We start from the raw sequence: 15,226 nt of genomic DNA, 5'->3' as shown, positions 1-15,226 counted from the left end.
AAAGAAGAAAAAGGAATAGCGTGGGGTCTTTGGTGCTCTCGGAGCTTGGTTTTTGTTTTTGTTTTTCTCTTGCAGATGTCTCACGACCCGAATAAGTGATGTCATGAGTGCTAGAGGGGAGTGGAGTTTGCTCTCTGTTTATGTACAAGTGGCTTGCCCTGTCAGTGTTGGTGAGAGTGGTCTTAGTAGTTCCTTTTTTTTTTAATTGAAAAAGTTTTTTAAAAAACAAAAACATTTCCCCCCCTATCCCCCCCCCCTCCCTCCCAGAAACCCCCTCCTTCCCCGGCTTTCCGGGTCAATCACAAGGTATTGTTATACATAAACCAAACATAGAATAAAATTTTCCCTTCCAATCCAATTAACCTCATCCAAAGCTTTTCATCTCCCAACCCCCTCCCCATTACATAAAATAACTTCCTAATTATTCAAAGGCAATCTGATATTTCTTAATCTGATATCTGTTTTGTAGATAATCAATCCATTTTTTCCATTCAATTAAATATCTTTCCTGCGTATTGTCTTTTAAAAAAGCTGAGATTTTAGCCATCTCAGCCAAATTAATGACTTTCAGTATCCATTCTTTTATTGTAGGTACCTCTTCTTTCTTCCAGTATTGTCCAATCAACAGTCTTGCTGCTGTTATTAAATTCAGAATCAGTTTAGTCTCAATCCCTGTACAATCCGTTATAATTCCCAAAAGGAAAAATTGTGGCAGGAACTTTATCTTCTTCTTCAGTACATTTTGAATAATCCACCAAATTCTTATCCAAAAGGCCTTAATTTTCTTGCAAGTCCACCAAATATGAAAATATGTATCAAAGATCAAAAAATTGGTATAATTTTAATTTAATTTAATAAAGCAAATTAGAAATCAGACCCAGGAGCATATAAAGAGATTGTATAATGTGTTGCTTGAAATAGATTCGGAAAAGGATTTGGTAAAGGACTGTATGATAAAATGGGCACAGAATATTCAGGAACCAATAATGTTGGAAACATGGGAGAAAATCTGGGTTAGAAATGTTAAGTTTACACAGAACTTAAGGGAAAATTTTTATAAGATGTTTTATAGATGGCACTTAGATCCCAAAAAATTATCATGTATGTATCCTGATATCCAAGTGAAATGTTGGAGGTGTGATTGTCTTGGTAGTTCCTTGATTAGGCTGATGTTCAATGTTCAATTGTTTGTCTAGGTTGGAGTGGGGGAATTGTTTCCCTTCTAACACTGATGATGTTATCTAGCTGGATCATGAAATGTCTGCAAGAAGACAACCAAGCTGAGAGAACATCAAGAACCCAACAGTCCTCCTCCTCCTCCTCCTCCTCCTCCTCCTCCTCCTCCTCCTCCTCCTCCTCCTCCTCCTCCTCCTCCTCCTCCTCCCTTCGCTCCACAAACCTCACTCCCTCCTGGTCCTGATTGTTACCTAGTTGCATTATGAAATATTTGCGAGAAAACTACCAAGCTCAGAAAACACCAAAGACCATACAGTCTTCCTCCTCCTCTCTCCCTCCCTCCCTCCCTCCCTCCCTCCCTCCTTTCTAGCCCTGATAAGGTTACCTAGTTAGGATATGAAATGTTGGCAGGAAAATAACCGAGCTCAGAAAGTCCCAACGCTGCTCCTCCTCCTCCTCCTCCTCTCCACAAATACCCCTTCCTTCCAGCACCAATATACACTACTAACCAGAGCATACAAAACATTTGCTAGACCAATTCTCGAATACAGCTCGCCTGTCTGGAACCCACACCTCATTTCGGACATCAATACAATTGAACGTGTCCACAAATATTTTACAAGAAGAGTTCTCCACTCCTCTGATCACAACGAAATACCTTATGCACCAGACTTGAAATCCTGGGTTTAGAAAATTTAGAACTCCGCCGCCTTCGACATGACCTGAGTATAACTCATAAAATCATCTGCTACAATGTCCTTCCTGTTGAAGACTACTTCAGCTTCAATCACAACAATACATGAGCACACAATAGATTTAAGCTTAATGTGAACCGCTCCAATCTTGATTGCAGAAAATATGACTTCAGTAACAGAGTTGTTAATGCCTGGAATGCACTACCTGACTTTGTGGTCTCTTCCCAAAATCCCCAAAGCTTTAACCAAAGACTATCTACCATTGACCTCACCCCATTCCTAAGAGGTCTGTAAGGGGCATGCATAAGAGCACCTGCGTGCCTACCATTCCTGTCCTAATGTTCCCTTTGATTGTATCCAATTTGTATGGTTATTTCATGCTTATACGTATATATACTGTTGTGTTTGACAAATAAAAATAAATTAAAAAAATATTATTACCTAGTTGGGTCATGAAACAACTGCAAGAATACAACTAAGCTCAGAGAGTACCAAAGATCCAACAGTTCTCATACCCCTCCCTCTCCTCATCTTCCCTTCTCCTTCTCCTCCCGCTTCTAGACCTGATGATGTTTATTTTATTTTTATTTATTTTATTTTGTCACAACAATATATGTAGGAATCATACAAAAGATTATATAGTATATAAACATATATGAGTAAGCATAAGGAGGTATAAGCATATATATAGAAAGAAGAAAAGAAAAACAATAGGACAGGAACGGTAGGCACGTTTGTGCACTTATGCACGCCCCTTATGGTCCTCTTAGGAATGGGGTGAGGTCAATAATAGAAAGTTTTTGGATAAAGCTTTTAGGATTGTGGGAAGAGACCACAGTCAGGTAAAGTATTCCAAGCACTGATGATTCTGTTACAGAAGTCATATTTTCTGCAATCTAGATTAAAGCGGTTGACATTCAGTTTAAATCTATTAGTTGCTCTAGTATTATTGCAATTAAAGCTGAAGTAGTCTTTAACAGGAAGGACATTACAATAGATGATTCTGTGAGTTAAGCTTAGGTCTTGTCGAAGGCGATGGAGTTCCAAGTTTTCTAAGCCTAGGATTTCGAGTGTGGTGGGATAGGGTATTCTATTGTTTTCAGAGGAATGGAGAACTCTTCTTGTAAAATATTTCTGGACACGTTCAATTGTATTGATGTCAGAGATGTGGTGAGGGTTCCAAACAGGCGAGCTGTATTCTAGAATTGGTCTAGCAAATGTTTTATATGCTCTGGTTAGTAGTGTGGTGCTTTTGGAAAAAAAGCTACGCAAAATTAGGTTTACAACTCTTAGAGCTTTTTTTGCTATGTAGTTGCAGTGGGCTTTGGCACTTAGATCATTTGACATGAAAACTCCAAGGTCTTTAATGGGATGGGGGTCGTCTGTAAGGTAATGTCCATCTAGTATGTACTTAGTTTTTGGGTTCTTTTTTCCTATATGTAAGACTGAGCATTTGCTGGTTGAAATTTGGAGCTGCCAATTTTTAGACCAAGCGGATAGATGATCAAGGTCGTTTTGAATGATAGAAGTATTGTCTGTGATGTTAAATAGTTTGACATCATCAGCAAAGAGAACACAATTACTTGAGATATGGTCACAAAGATCATTAATGTATAGTATAAAGAGTGTTGGTCCAAGAACGCTGCCTTGAGGAACGCCACTCTTGACAGGAACAGGATTTGATAAAGCATTGCCAATTTTGACCACTTGTTGTCTGTTAGACAGAAAAGCAGATATCCATTTGTGGAGGGGTCCTGAGATGTTACCTAGTTAGGTTATGAAACATCTACAGAAAAACAAATGAGCTCAGAAATCATCAAAGACCCCACAGGAATGAATGTGCTCAGTTGCGTGGCAACATCTAGCTGACTCCAACTGATCTTGAAAAAGTTCAGCACAGTTAAATCAGGTTAATATCTGGATAGGGGACCACTAAGAAAATTCAGTGTAGTAGCTTGGTCTCTACTGCTGTCTCTGTGGGTGAATCTACATGGTCCGGAGAGTTGAAGCCCACTCAAAAGAAGGGCATCAGGTTAGGGCTGAGCAGTTGAATGTATGTGTATCCTTGCCTTTGTTGTGGTCTGCCAGCAGCCTGCGGAGCTGGCAACGGAGTCAGACAGCGATGAGGCTGAGGAAGAACATGGGCCAGTCCTGGAGGCTGGGGAAGGCCCGGATGAGGGCTCTGCGTCGGAGGCAGAGGTGGGGTCAGGGCCATCGGGGAGTGATGTGCGGCCTCCAGAGCCTCCAGAGGCTGACAGTAGTGAGGCAGAGGAACAGGAGGAGCCTGTTCCTAATGCACGCATGAGAAGAGCTGCCAGAAGGCAAGAGCAGCTCAAGCAAAGAGGACGACTCGGGAGTAAGGCCAAGAGATGATTGGCCACTCCCATGAGGCTTAAAAGACCAGCAACAGCGTTTGGGCTCTTTACCGGAAAACAACGCTGATAGCTTTGTCTTGTTGCATTTGTTTCCTATCCGTGTCTTCTGAACTTTTGCCAAGAAAGGCCTTTGGCAGTTTGCCTAATCAGACCAAGGTTTGCGATAGGACTGAGGAATTTGTACTGGGAGGAATTTGCTGTAGTTTAGTCGAACTACGCTGAGAATGAGTTAATTCTCAGCTGTTCTAATAAAGTTTGTTTGTTTTTACACTAACTGAGTTTCCTACTACCTACTTGGGCCTGGGTCACAACAGCCTTTAGCTCAGGGTTTCTGAACCTCAGCAAGCTTAAAGTGGGTGGACTTCAACTCCCAGAATTCCTCAGCCAGCGTGGGCATGATGGCTGGGGAATTCTGGGAGCTGAGGTCCACACCTCTTAAACTTGCTGAGGTTGCGAAAAACAGTAGTCTATGGCCTATTTTGGAATTGTTTTTCTTCCCAGACTCTCCCCCCGCCCCCGCTTCGAGGCTGCCTTTGAATTGTGGCGGAATAAAAGGGAGAACAGTGTTTTAAAAACTCATACAGCCAATAAAGGAAAATATTTGTAGCTCAGGGTTGACATGAGGGGGTCCTTGGCTCTCTCTGAGCTCGCTTGTTTTCTGGCAGACGTTTCATGACCCAGCGAGGTAACATCATCAGGGCTCATACAACTAAGGAGGATTTCAGCTGAAATCTTAGCTTCATTTCGGGGCTGAGGGGGAAATAAATGCCATGTTGTAAGACCCAGCAGAAAAAAAAGTTAGCAAGGATGTTTTTTTTTTTTTTGGTGGTATCTGGAAAAAAAAAATACACAGCTGAGTCTTTTTTTTTTCCTCCTAGTCTCCTCCTTGGCAAACATGAGAGCGTATTTTATTTATTTGCATCGCTAGTCTCTCACCAGTTCTGAGGCCTCTTCAAAGCAGCAAATCTGGAGACACCAAGTAGTTTAGAATAGAATAACAGAGCTGGAAGGGACCTTGGAGGTCTTCTAGTCCAACCCCCTGCTTAGGCAGGAAACCCTACACCACTTCAGACAAATGGTTATCCAACATCTTCTTAAAAGCTTCCAGTGTTGGAGCATTCACAATTTCTGGAGGCAAGTCGTTCCACTGGTTAATTGTTCTCACTGTCAGGAAATTTCTCCTTAGTTCTAAGTTGCATCTCTCCTTGATGAGTTTCCATCCATTGTTTCTTGTCCTGCCTTCAGATGCTTTGGAGAATAGCTTGACTCCCTCTTCTTTGTGGCAGCCCCTGAGATATTGGAAGACTGCTGTCATGTCTCCCCTAGTCCTTCTTTTCATTAAACTAGACATACCCAGTTCCTGCCACTGTTCTTCATATGTTTTAATCTCCAGTCCCCTAATCATCTTTGTTGCTCTTCTTTGCACTCTTTGTAGAGTCTCCGCATCTTTTTTATATCGTGGCGACCAAAACTGGTTGCAGGATTCCAAGGGTGGCCTTTACCGAGTGATATCAACACTTCACGTGATCTAGTTCCAAAGCTGCTTCTCCCAAAAGGCAACTGGACATTCTTGTTTTTTTTCCCCCGCCTTTGAAAACATTCCTTCTCTTATCCAAGAAATGTCTTCAGTTTCAAAGCTGAAGAACTGAACTGAATAGAAGTGAAGAAGCTCCTTGGATGAAAAGCGAAAGGTTTTCAAAGAAAAAAAGGAAAGGAGAAAGTTCAGGGACAACTATGACCTGGATGATTGAGAATCTCCATAGACATTGAGTTTAGTGTTTTCTATGGCAGGAGTCTCCAACCTTGGCGACTTTAAGACTTTAAGGCAGGGGTCTCCAACCTTGGCGACTTTAAGACTTTAAGGCAGGGGTCTCCAACCTTGCCGACTTTAAGTCTTTAAGGCAGGGGTCTCCAACCTTGCCGACTTTAAGACTTGTGGACTTCAACTCCCAGAATTCCTCAGCCAGCAAAGCTGGCTGAGGAATTCTGGGAGTTGAAGTCCACAAGTCTTAAAAGTTGCCATGGTTGGAGACCCCTATTCTATGAAGTTGGCCGAAATGACAAAATTTTATTTATTTATTTATTTTATTTATTTATTTATTTTGTCACACAGTATATATAAGCATAAGCATGAAATAACTATACAATATATAAGCATATATATAAGCATGAGTATGTAATAACTATATTAATTGGATATAACGAAAGGAAACAATAGGACAGGAACGGTAGGCACGCTTGTGCTCTTATGCACGCCCCTTACAGATCTCTTAGGAATGGGGTGAGGTCAATGGTAGACAGTTTTTGGTTGAAGCTTTGGGGATTTTGGGAAGAGACCACAGAGTCAGGTAGTGTGTTCCAAGCATTAACAACTCTGTTACTGAAGTCATATTTTCTGCAATCAAGATTGGAGCGGTTCACATTAAGCTTAAATCTATTGTGTGCTTGTGTGTTGTTGTGACTGAAGCTGAAGTAGTCTTCGACTGGGAGGATATTGTAATAGATAGGGCTGGGAAGTGGCTCACCAGGCTAATGCAGCCTGTTATTAACACACAGCTGCCTGCAATTACAATTACTGCAGGCTCGAGTCCCACCAGGCCCAAGGTTGACTCAGCCTTCCATCCTATAAGGTAGGTAAAATGAGGACCCAGATTGTTGGGGGCAATAAATTGACTTTGTATATAAATATACAAATAGGATGAAGACTATTGCTAACATAGTGTAAGCCGCCCTGAGTCTTCGGAGAAGGGCGGGATATAAATTCAAATTTTGGAGGGTCCTCTGTGGCTCAGACTGCTAATGCAGTCTGTTATTAACAGCAGCTGCCTGCAATTACTGCAGGTTCTAGTCCCACCAGGCCCAAGGTTGACTCAGCCTTCCATCCTTTATAAGGTAGGTAAAATGAGGACCCAGATTGTTGGGGGGGCAATAAGTTGACTTTGTATATAAATATACAAATAGAATGAGACTATTGCCTTACACAATGTAAGCCGCCCTGAGTCTTCGGAGAAGGGCGGGATATAAATTCAAATTAAAAAAAAAAGATGATTCTATGAGTTAAACTCAGGTCCTGTCGGAGGCGGCGGAGTTCTAAGTTTTCTAAACCCAGGATTTCAAGTCTGGTGGCATAAGGTATTTTGTGTATTCAGAGGAGTGGAGAACTCTTCTTGTAAAATATTTCTGGACATTTTTTTTTTGACCACTTTGATTAAAGAAAAAAAACGTAAGTACTTTTTTAAAAAAACATGGAAACCGTTTCTGAACTTTGTGCTTGATGCAGAAAAGAATGGAACTCTGACTTTGGGATTTACTGATTAGACTGATAGTTCTTTATAGAAATGGCTTGTGTTCATATTATTATGGAAAAGCAAAAAGCTGTGATTTGATGTTAATGCCCTATTTCACTGTAACAGAGAGAGTCGGAAGTCAAAGGTTTCTTCTTCTTTTTTCCTCCCTTACCTTTCCTCACCTCTCCTTCCTTTTTTCCTCCCCATTGCTTTGTAGGAAGTTAGCACTCACCCGTCTCCTAGAAAATGAGATATTTTAGGGCAGAATATTTCCCCTTAAAAGACAGGCAGAAACTCAGCCTCCCCACCTTTGTCAATGGGCCATTAAGGCCTGAGCCAGCTCATCTGCAACACAAAAGGTATGGCCTCCAGGACGTAATAGGACCCATCTAGCAACAGAAACTCACCACCAGGCACCTGGAAGACAGACAGCCTACAAAGTTAGTTAAGACCCCTGCCCGGGGTGAAATCCAGCAGGTTCTGACAGATTCTGGAGAACCAGTAGCAGAAATTTTGAGCAGTTCAGAGAACCAGCAAATAACACTTCTGGCTGGCCCCAGAGTTGGGTGGGAATGGGGATTTTGCAGTATCCTTCCCCCAGGAGTGAGGAGGGAATGGGGATTTTGCAGTATCCTTCCCCACAGGAGTGGGAAGGGAATGGAGATTTTGCAGTATCCTTCCCCTGGAGTGGCGTAGGAATGGGGATTTTGCAGTATCCTTTCCCCAGGAGCGGGGAGGGAATGGGGATTTTGCAGTATCCTTCTCCCAGGAGTGGGGAGGGAATGAGGATTTTGTAGTATCCTTCTCCCTGGAGTGGGGAGGGAATGGGGATTTTGCACTATCCTTCTCACTGGAGTGGAGTGGGAATGGAGATTTTGCAGTATCCTTCCCCCTGGAGTGGAGTGGGAATGGAGATTTTGCAGTATCCTTCCCCCTGGAGTGGTGTGGGAATGGGGATTTTGCAGTATCCTTCTCCCTGGAGTGGGGAGGGAATGAGGATTTTGCAGTATCCTTCCCCCAGGAGTGGAATGGGAATGGAGATTTTGCAGTATCCTTCCCCTGGAGTGGGGAGGGAATGGAGATTTTGCAGTATCCTTTCCCTGCCATGCCCACCAAACTACGCCCACAGAAGAGGTAGTAAAAAATTTTGGATTTCACCCCTGCCCCCTGGGACTCTGACCACCAATCAGAGTGCATTTCTTACACAGGAACAGAAACTCTAAGGTGGGACCCAGAGAGGGCATAAAACCCAGGCACTCTCAGCATCTCTGCCCTTGTTTTTTCTCCGCCCAAGATCTCCAAGGTATGTGATCCTGTTCATCAATAAACCTTCTTTCCAACCAACTTCCATGTATCCAGTGTCTTTTTGGAACTGAACCCAGAAGGATGTTTCTTCCAACAGCTTTCCTATTTACTTTGTGTTTTGTATTTTATATTACTCCATAACTCAATAAAAGTATTAATGACAATAAGTAGGAGCTTAGTTTTTTCTAGCCTCCTGTTCTGTAGACCTACGTAGGGGGGGAAAAAATGCACACTGGGATGAAAAATACAAACTTCCAGGATCTGAGGACGCAGAGACTGACCGGGAAAGGCCTCTTGGAGAATCGAAGAAAATGCCAAGGTGCAACCATTGTGAGAACGCAAAGGCTATATTTGGGACCATCGTTTAAGAAGGTATCTGAAATTAGAACTATGATACCAATGAAACAACGCCCTTTTACCAATGGGCGGTGAATCCACATCGGTGGACAGAACGGTATCCTTGCACCTTAAAACAGTTGTTTTATTTTACGCTTATTCCATTTCCGTAGCGGTCCAACTCAGCCAAGTGACTCTGGATTTATTTATGGATTTATTTATTATTTGGGTGTCCTCGAGTGAGTGATGACTTCTGGGAACTGCCTGGATAGGTTTCGGCAGGTTTTCTTGGCAAGATCTCAGAAGTGGTTTATGTTAGTTTGCTTCCTAGGGCTAGGAGAAGCATGACTAGCCCATGGAGTATTTATGCCTAAGGCGGGACTAGAACTCAGAGTCTCTTGGTGATTGGGCCAAAGTCACTCAGCTGGCTTTCATGCATAAGGCAGGACTAGAATTCACCTCTCCTGGTGGTTGGCCCAAAGTAACTCAGTCAGCTTCCATGCCTAAGGAGGGACTAGAACTCACCGTCTCCTGATGATTGGCCCAAAGTCACTCAGCTGGCTTTCATGCATAAGGCAGGACTAGAATTCACCTCTCCTGGTGGTTGGCCCAAAGTAACTCAGTCAGCTTTCATGCCTAAGGCAGGACTAGAACTCACTGTCTCCTGGTGATTGGCCCAAAGTCACCCAGCCGGCTTCCATCCCTAAGGAGGGACTAGAACTCACCGTCTCCTGGGGATTGGCCCAAAGTCACTCAGCTGGCTTTCATGCCTAAGGTAGAACTAGAATTCACTTCTCCTGGTGATTGGCCCAAAGTAACTCAGTCAGCTTTCATGCCTAAGGCAGGACTAGAACTCACTGTCTCCTGGTGATTGGCCCAAAGTCACCTAGCCAGCTTCCATGCCTAAGGAGGGACTAGAACTCACCGTCTCCTGGTGATTGGCCCAAAGTCACTCAGCTGGCTTTCATGCCTAAGGTAGAACTAGAATTAACTTCTCCTGGTGATTGGCCCAAAGTAACTCAGTCAGCTTCCATGCCTAAGGAGGGACTAGAACTCACCGTCTCCTGGGGATTGGCCCAAAGTCACTCAGCTGGCTTTCATGCCTAAGGCAGGACTAGAATTCACCTCTCCTGGTGATTGGCCCAAAGTCACCAAGCTGGCTTTCATGCCTAAAGTGGGACTAGAACTCACCATCTCCTGGTGATTGAGCCAAAACTGATTCTAGCAATGAGAACAATCAACCAGTGGAACAGCTTGCCTACAGAAGCAGTGGTTGCTTCGTTAGAGGAGGCTTTCAAGAAGCGGCTGGACAGCCACATGTCAGAAATGGTTGAACAGGAGGTTGGGCTAGATGACCTACACGGTCCCTTCCAACTCGGCTATTCTAAGTTAAGTTAAAATTGCCCAGCTACCTAAATCAGGACTAGAACTCACCGTCTCCCTGTTTTAAGCTTGGTGCCTTCACTATGACACCAAACCGTCTCTCTAGAAAAAATGTTAGGGAGATAGAAAAGATGCTAACAGTCAAAGGGATGTGAGAGGTCATCATAGCAGATTTTTAGATTTTAAAGAGGGTTTCTACAAGTTCTTGGAAAATCAAGTAACTAATAATTATGACCGTCAGAATCTTTTGGCAAAACAGCGTCAGTACACGAAGACAAGGAGCAGTGAAAAGTTCGAGCCCCCTCTAGTCTATCGTTCCGTCTTAGATTTTGAAAACTAGTGTCATGTAATCAAGAATTACATACACTTTTTCTTTTGCACACCTCCTCCCCACAATTTTGTTGCAATATTAAGCCATATGAAGTCCTTTATGAAATTGCTTATAAAAATACTTATGTGCAAATATAAGCATGAGCAATCTTTGAGAAATTGCTTATGTGCAAAATATCAGCATAGGTAAGTCTGGCTAATTTTTATCATGTAAGCAGAAATCTGTTTGATGTCAAGGTTGCAAAGATGTTTGCCTGTAAATGTATCAACACCTTTGAGATAGCCACAGAACATTCCTTCTCTGATAAGGCTCACTTCACAAAGCTTCAGAGAAATTGCTCCTACACACAATTATATGAGATTTATTAGTATGTAGAGTCAGGATGTTTCAAGATGTATTTCTGTTTGCTGTGCCACGTAGGCAAAAAGCAGAGAACAAAGAGCCACCTCATGGTAAAACTCCTCCCAAGAATCATGAGCTTTCTCCCAAAATCATAGGCTTGTGGATGTGCTTGCAGTCACGTGTTCACATGTTGAATATATGCTAATATGTAACCTCCCCTGCTTACCTTTTGTAACCACCCATTTTTACCTATACACAATAAAAGGGGGCTCTGGAATTTGCTCTGGGCTTCTCATCCCAGACTTTCTCCAGGCTCTCACCTCGAGAAGCCAATGAGTCTGTCGTTCGTTAGCAGCCTTCATGAGAAGCCCACCAAATGCTTGATGCGTCGACACAATTTATCTGCACAATCCTTCCGTCTCAGTTTATCAAAAAAAACACTAACTCTCTTTGCAAACTTGTCCCCCTCCTCCCCCCACCCAGAATAAGAAGACCATGGACCCCTTAAAAAAATTAAAATAAACCATCCGTCAAAACAGAAAGTCTTCAAGACCTCTGCACGGATTTCTCTATCCTGCTAAACTTTCGGCTTACAAGCTAATTGGCTCCCATTCGGCTGAAAAATAACAACAACAAAAACTTCCTTAGATTTGTGGTTTGCTCTGGTGTCTGTTTTGTTTTACCAAATCAGGGTTCCAAGTAGGTAGCAGAAACATTATTGCTGCAGAAATGCAGCGCCGCTAATAAGTCTGCAGCTCCTGAATAAGTCGCCCAGTTTGAATTAGAATGAGACATCTGTTTATATCAATAGACTTCACAGTGCTTTTACAGCCTTCTCTAAGCAGTTTACAGAGTCAGCATATTGCCCCAAACAATCTGGATCCTCATTTTACAGACCTCGGAAGGAGGGAAGTCTGAGTCAGCCTTGAGCTGGTTGGGTATGAACTCATGGCAGTGGGTAGAGTTAGCCCGCAATGCTGCGTTCTAACAGGAAGGAAGGAAGGAAGGAAGGAAGGAGGGAGGGAGGGAGGGAGGGAGAGGGAGGGAAGGAGGGAGGGTGGGTGAGGGAAGGAAGGAAGGAAGGAAGGAGGGAGGGAGGGAGGGAGGGAGGGAGGAGGGAAGGAGGGAAGGAAGGAAGGGCAATAGCAGACTTATATACCACTTCACAATGCTTTACAGCCTTCTCTAAGAAGTTTACAGAGTCAGCATATTGCCCCAAGCAACCTGGCTCCTCATTTTACAGACCTCGGAAAGATAGAAGGCTAAGTCAACCTTGACCTAATTGGGTTTGAACTCATGGCAATGGGTAGAGATAGCCTGCAATGCTGCATTCTAACAGGAAGGAAGGGAGGGAGGGGGCAGGGAGGGGGAGGGAGGGAGGGAGGAAGGGAGGAAGGACAATAGCAAAAGCGCTTAGACTTATATACCGCTTCACAGTGCTTTTACAGCCCTCTATAAGCGGTTTACAGAGTCAGCCTCTTGTCCCCAAGATTCTGGGTCCTCATTTTACCAGCCTCGGAAGGAGGGAAGGCTGAGTCAATCTTGAGCCAGCCAGGATCGAACTCCAGGCTGTGTGTAGAGTTAGCCTGCAATACTAATATGCTTACTGCTTACAATATCACTTTATAAATGAAACTTTTGGGATGTTTAGGAGCCTTAAGGATGAAAGACCAAGAAACTTTATTCATATACACAATGGGACAAAAGAAAGAAATAAGAATAAGTAATGAAATAGATAAATAAATAAATAAAATAAGTAAGTAAGTAAGCAAGTAAGAAATCCTTCCCCCGATCTCAGTTACTCAAGACAACTTCCAAGTCTATTTTCATGCTATTTATTCACGGAGCAATTTTGTTCTTATCCACCAGGGGGCAGAGGAAGACCAAGATTAAGAACATCACAGCTGCTAAATTAAATATCTTGTCTTCTACCCTTCCTGGTTTACATATATTATTAGGCACTGGAGCAAAGCAAAATTACCTAAACATGATTTAAAACACTGAAATGTACAGGTAGTCCTTGACTTACAGCCCTCCGTTTAGTGACCGTTCGAACTTACGACGGCCCTGAGAAAAGCGACTTCTGACCATGTTTCACCCTTACGACCATTGCAGCAGCCCCCATGACCGCTTGATCAAAATTCGTGTATTTATGACAGTCGTTGTCTCCCGGCGGGGGGGTGGGGGGTGGAGATTGTCACGTGATCCCTTTTGGCAACCTCCGGACAAGCGACGTCAACGGCGGAAGCCAGATTTGCTTAACAACCATGCAACTCACTTAACAACCACAGCGGGCAAGAAAGGACGTAAAATGGGGCAAAGGTCGCTTAACTAAAGTGTCTCGCTTAGCGGTGGAAATTTGGGGGGGAGGGGGCTCTTTCACAGTCGTAAGTCGAGAACTACCTGCGTAGAGAATGATGTACACTCAAACTCCTCCTATAGGTTTTATGGACCCCGAAGCCCGAAGTTTGCAAGAGGAGTGGTGTTGACTAAGCCCCACGTTGGTCGGGAATCTGAGGTTTTTGCTTCAAGCAGCTCTGCATTCTAACATCTTCCGGAAACTTTTCTGAAAGCTGTCATCCAGGAAGGCGTAGAGGAAAGGATTCAAGCACGAATTGGCATAGCTCAGGCTGGTGATGAAATAAGAGACGCCGATGACCACGGGGGTCTGGGGCAAGTCCGTGGTCAAAGCCACGATGGTGGCCAGGTGGAAGGGCGTCCAGCAGAAGAGACACACCGCCAACACCACGAAAACCATAACGGTGACTTTCTTTTTCGCTTTGTCCAAAGCTTTGGCGTTCGAGTTTAAGCTCATGTGCCTCAGATTGTACAGCATCTTTGCATAAAGGGCACAGATGGTGGAAACCGGAATGGCGAAGCCCAGCAAGAGCGTGTAGATCCGGCTGGCTTTGAACCAGGATCTTTCCGGTTTGGGGAAATTGAGCCCGCAACTCGTGATGTTCAAGTCATCTTTGTAGACGTTGGCAAAGATGAAGAAGGGAAAGACAATCAGGGTGACCAGGACCCAAACGCCGATGCTGATGAGACGGGCTGCCCGGTAGGTACGGTGCGGCATTCTCTTCGACCGGACGGTCGACAGTACCACCAAGTACCGGTCGATGCTCATGACGGTCAGGAAATAAATGCTGGAGAAGATGTTGTAATGGTCAACGGAGAGGATGACCTTGCAAAGGACCTCGCCGAAGGGCCAGTAGTGCAGGAGATGTTCGGCGATGTTGATGGGCAGAACCAAGGTGAAAAGGTCATCGGCGATGGCTAAGTTGAGAATGAACATGTTGGTGACTGTCTTCATTTTGGGAGCCTTCAAGATCACGTAGATGACGGCCGTATTCCCGGTCAAACCCACTGCACAGATCACCGAGTAGATGACTGGGAGGACCACGTAGAAATCTGGGGATTGAAACTCCTGGGAGGTGAAGTTGAAGACGGTAGAGTTTTCGGGTCCAAGGCTGGTGGCGTTGGTGCCCAGCTCTCTATCCTCCGAAGCGTTTGCCATGTCTGGACCTCCAGCTGAGGGCTTGTCCTTCAAACGATGTGACCCGTGAGGAAAGGCTCGGCCATTTTCCAGAAAGGGCTACAAAAAGCCCTTCTTAAACTTTGCGGGTCAGTTCCAGTGAAGCAGACACACAGTAGGGTAGCTGATTGGAGCAAAGCAGGAGAAGGGGGAAAAACAAAAAAACCCGAACGATTGCCAGGGTTACAAACACAGCTGAAAAGGATTTAGATGGGCGGTTTAAAGAGAGTTCCGGCTTGCAAAGAAAGTTGGTTAACTCCTTGGACAGTGCCTGCCTCCTCGATCCTCACCCCCAATAGCCCCCTTTTCTCATCAGAGGGATGCAAGAACGCATCTCAATTGGGTCCCACAACAAAAATTGAAGGAGCTTTGTATGCCAGCCCAGAACAGAAACAATCTCTGGAAACGAACGCACGCAGCAGCCATTTCCTTAAAACCCTGCAGGAAAAAGAAAAGGAAGA

General features: G+C 44.1%; 1 protein-coding gene across 1 annotated transcript; it reads right to left on the bottom strand.

Moving 5' to 3' along the window:
• Nucleotides 1-13,757: 13,757 nt before the first annotated feature.
• NPBWR2 (neuropeptides B and W receptor 2) lies at nt 13,758-14,747 on the bottom strand. Its single transcript, XM_058176714.1, has one exon. It carries the CDS (start codon nt 14,745-14,747, stop codon nt 13,758-13,760), a length of 990 nt encoding a protein of 329 aa, XP_058032697.1.
• Nucleotides 14,748-15,226: the final 479 nt, after the last annotated feature.

Source organism: Ahaetulla prasina, chromosome 3 (genome assembly GCF_028640845.1).
Source record: "Ahaetulla prasina isolate Xishuangbanna chromosome 3, ASM2864084v1, whole genome shotgun sequence".
NCBI classification, from domain to species: Eukaryota; Metazoa; Chordata; class Lepidosauria; order Squamata; family Colubridae; genus Ahaetulla; species Ahaetulla prasina.
Note: the sequence above shows the minus strand (reverse complement) of the source record. Positions and strands in the feature narration are given on the sequence as shown.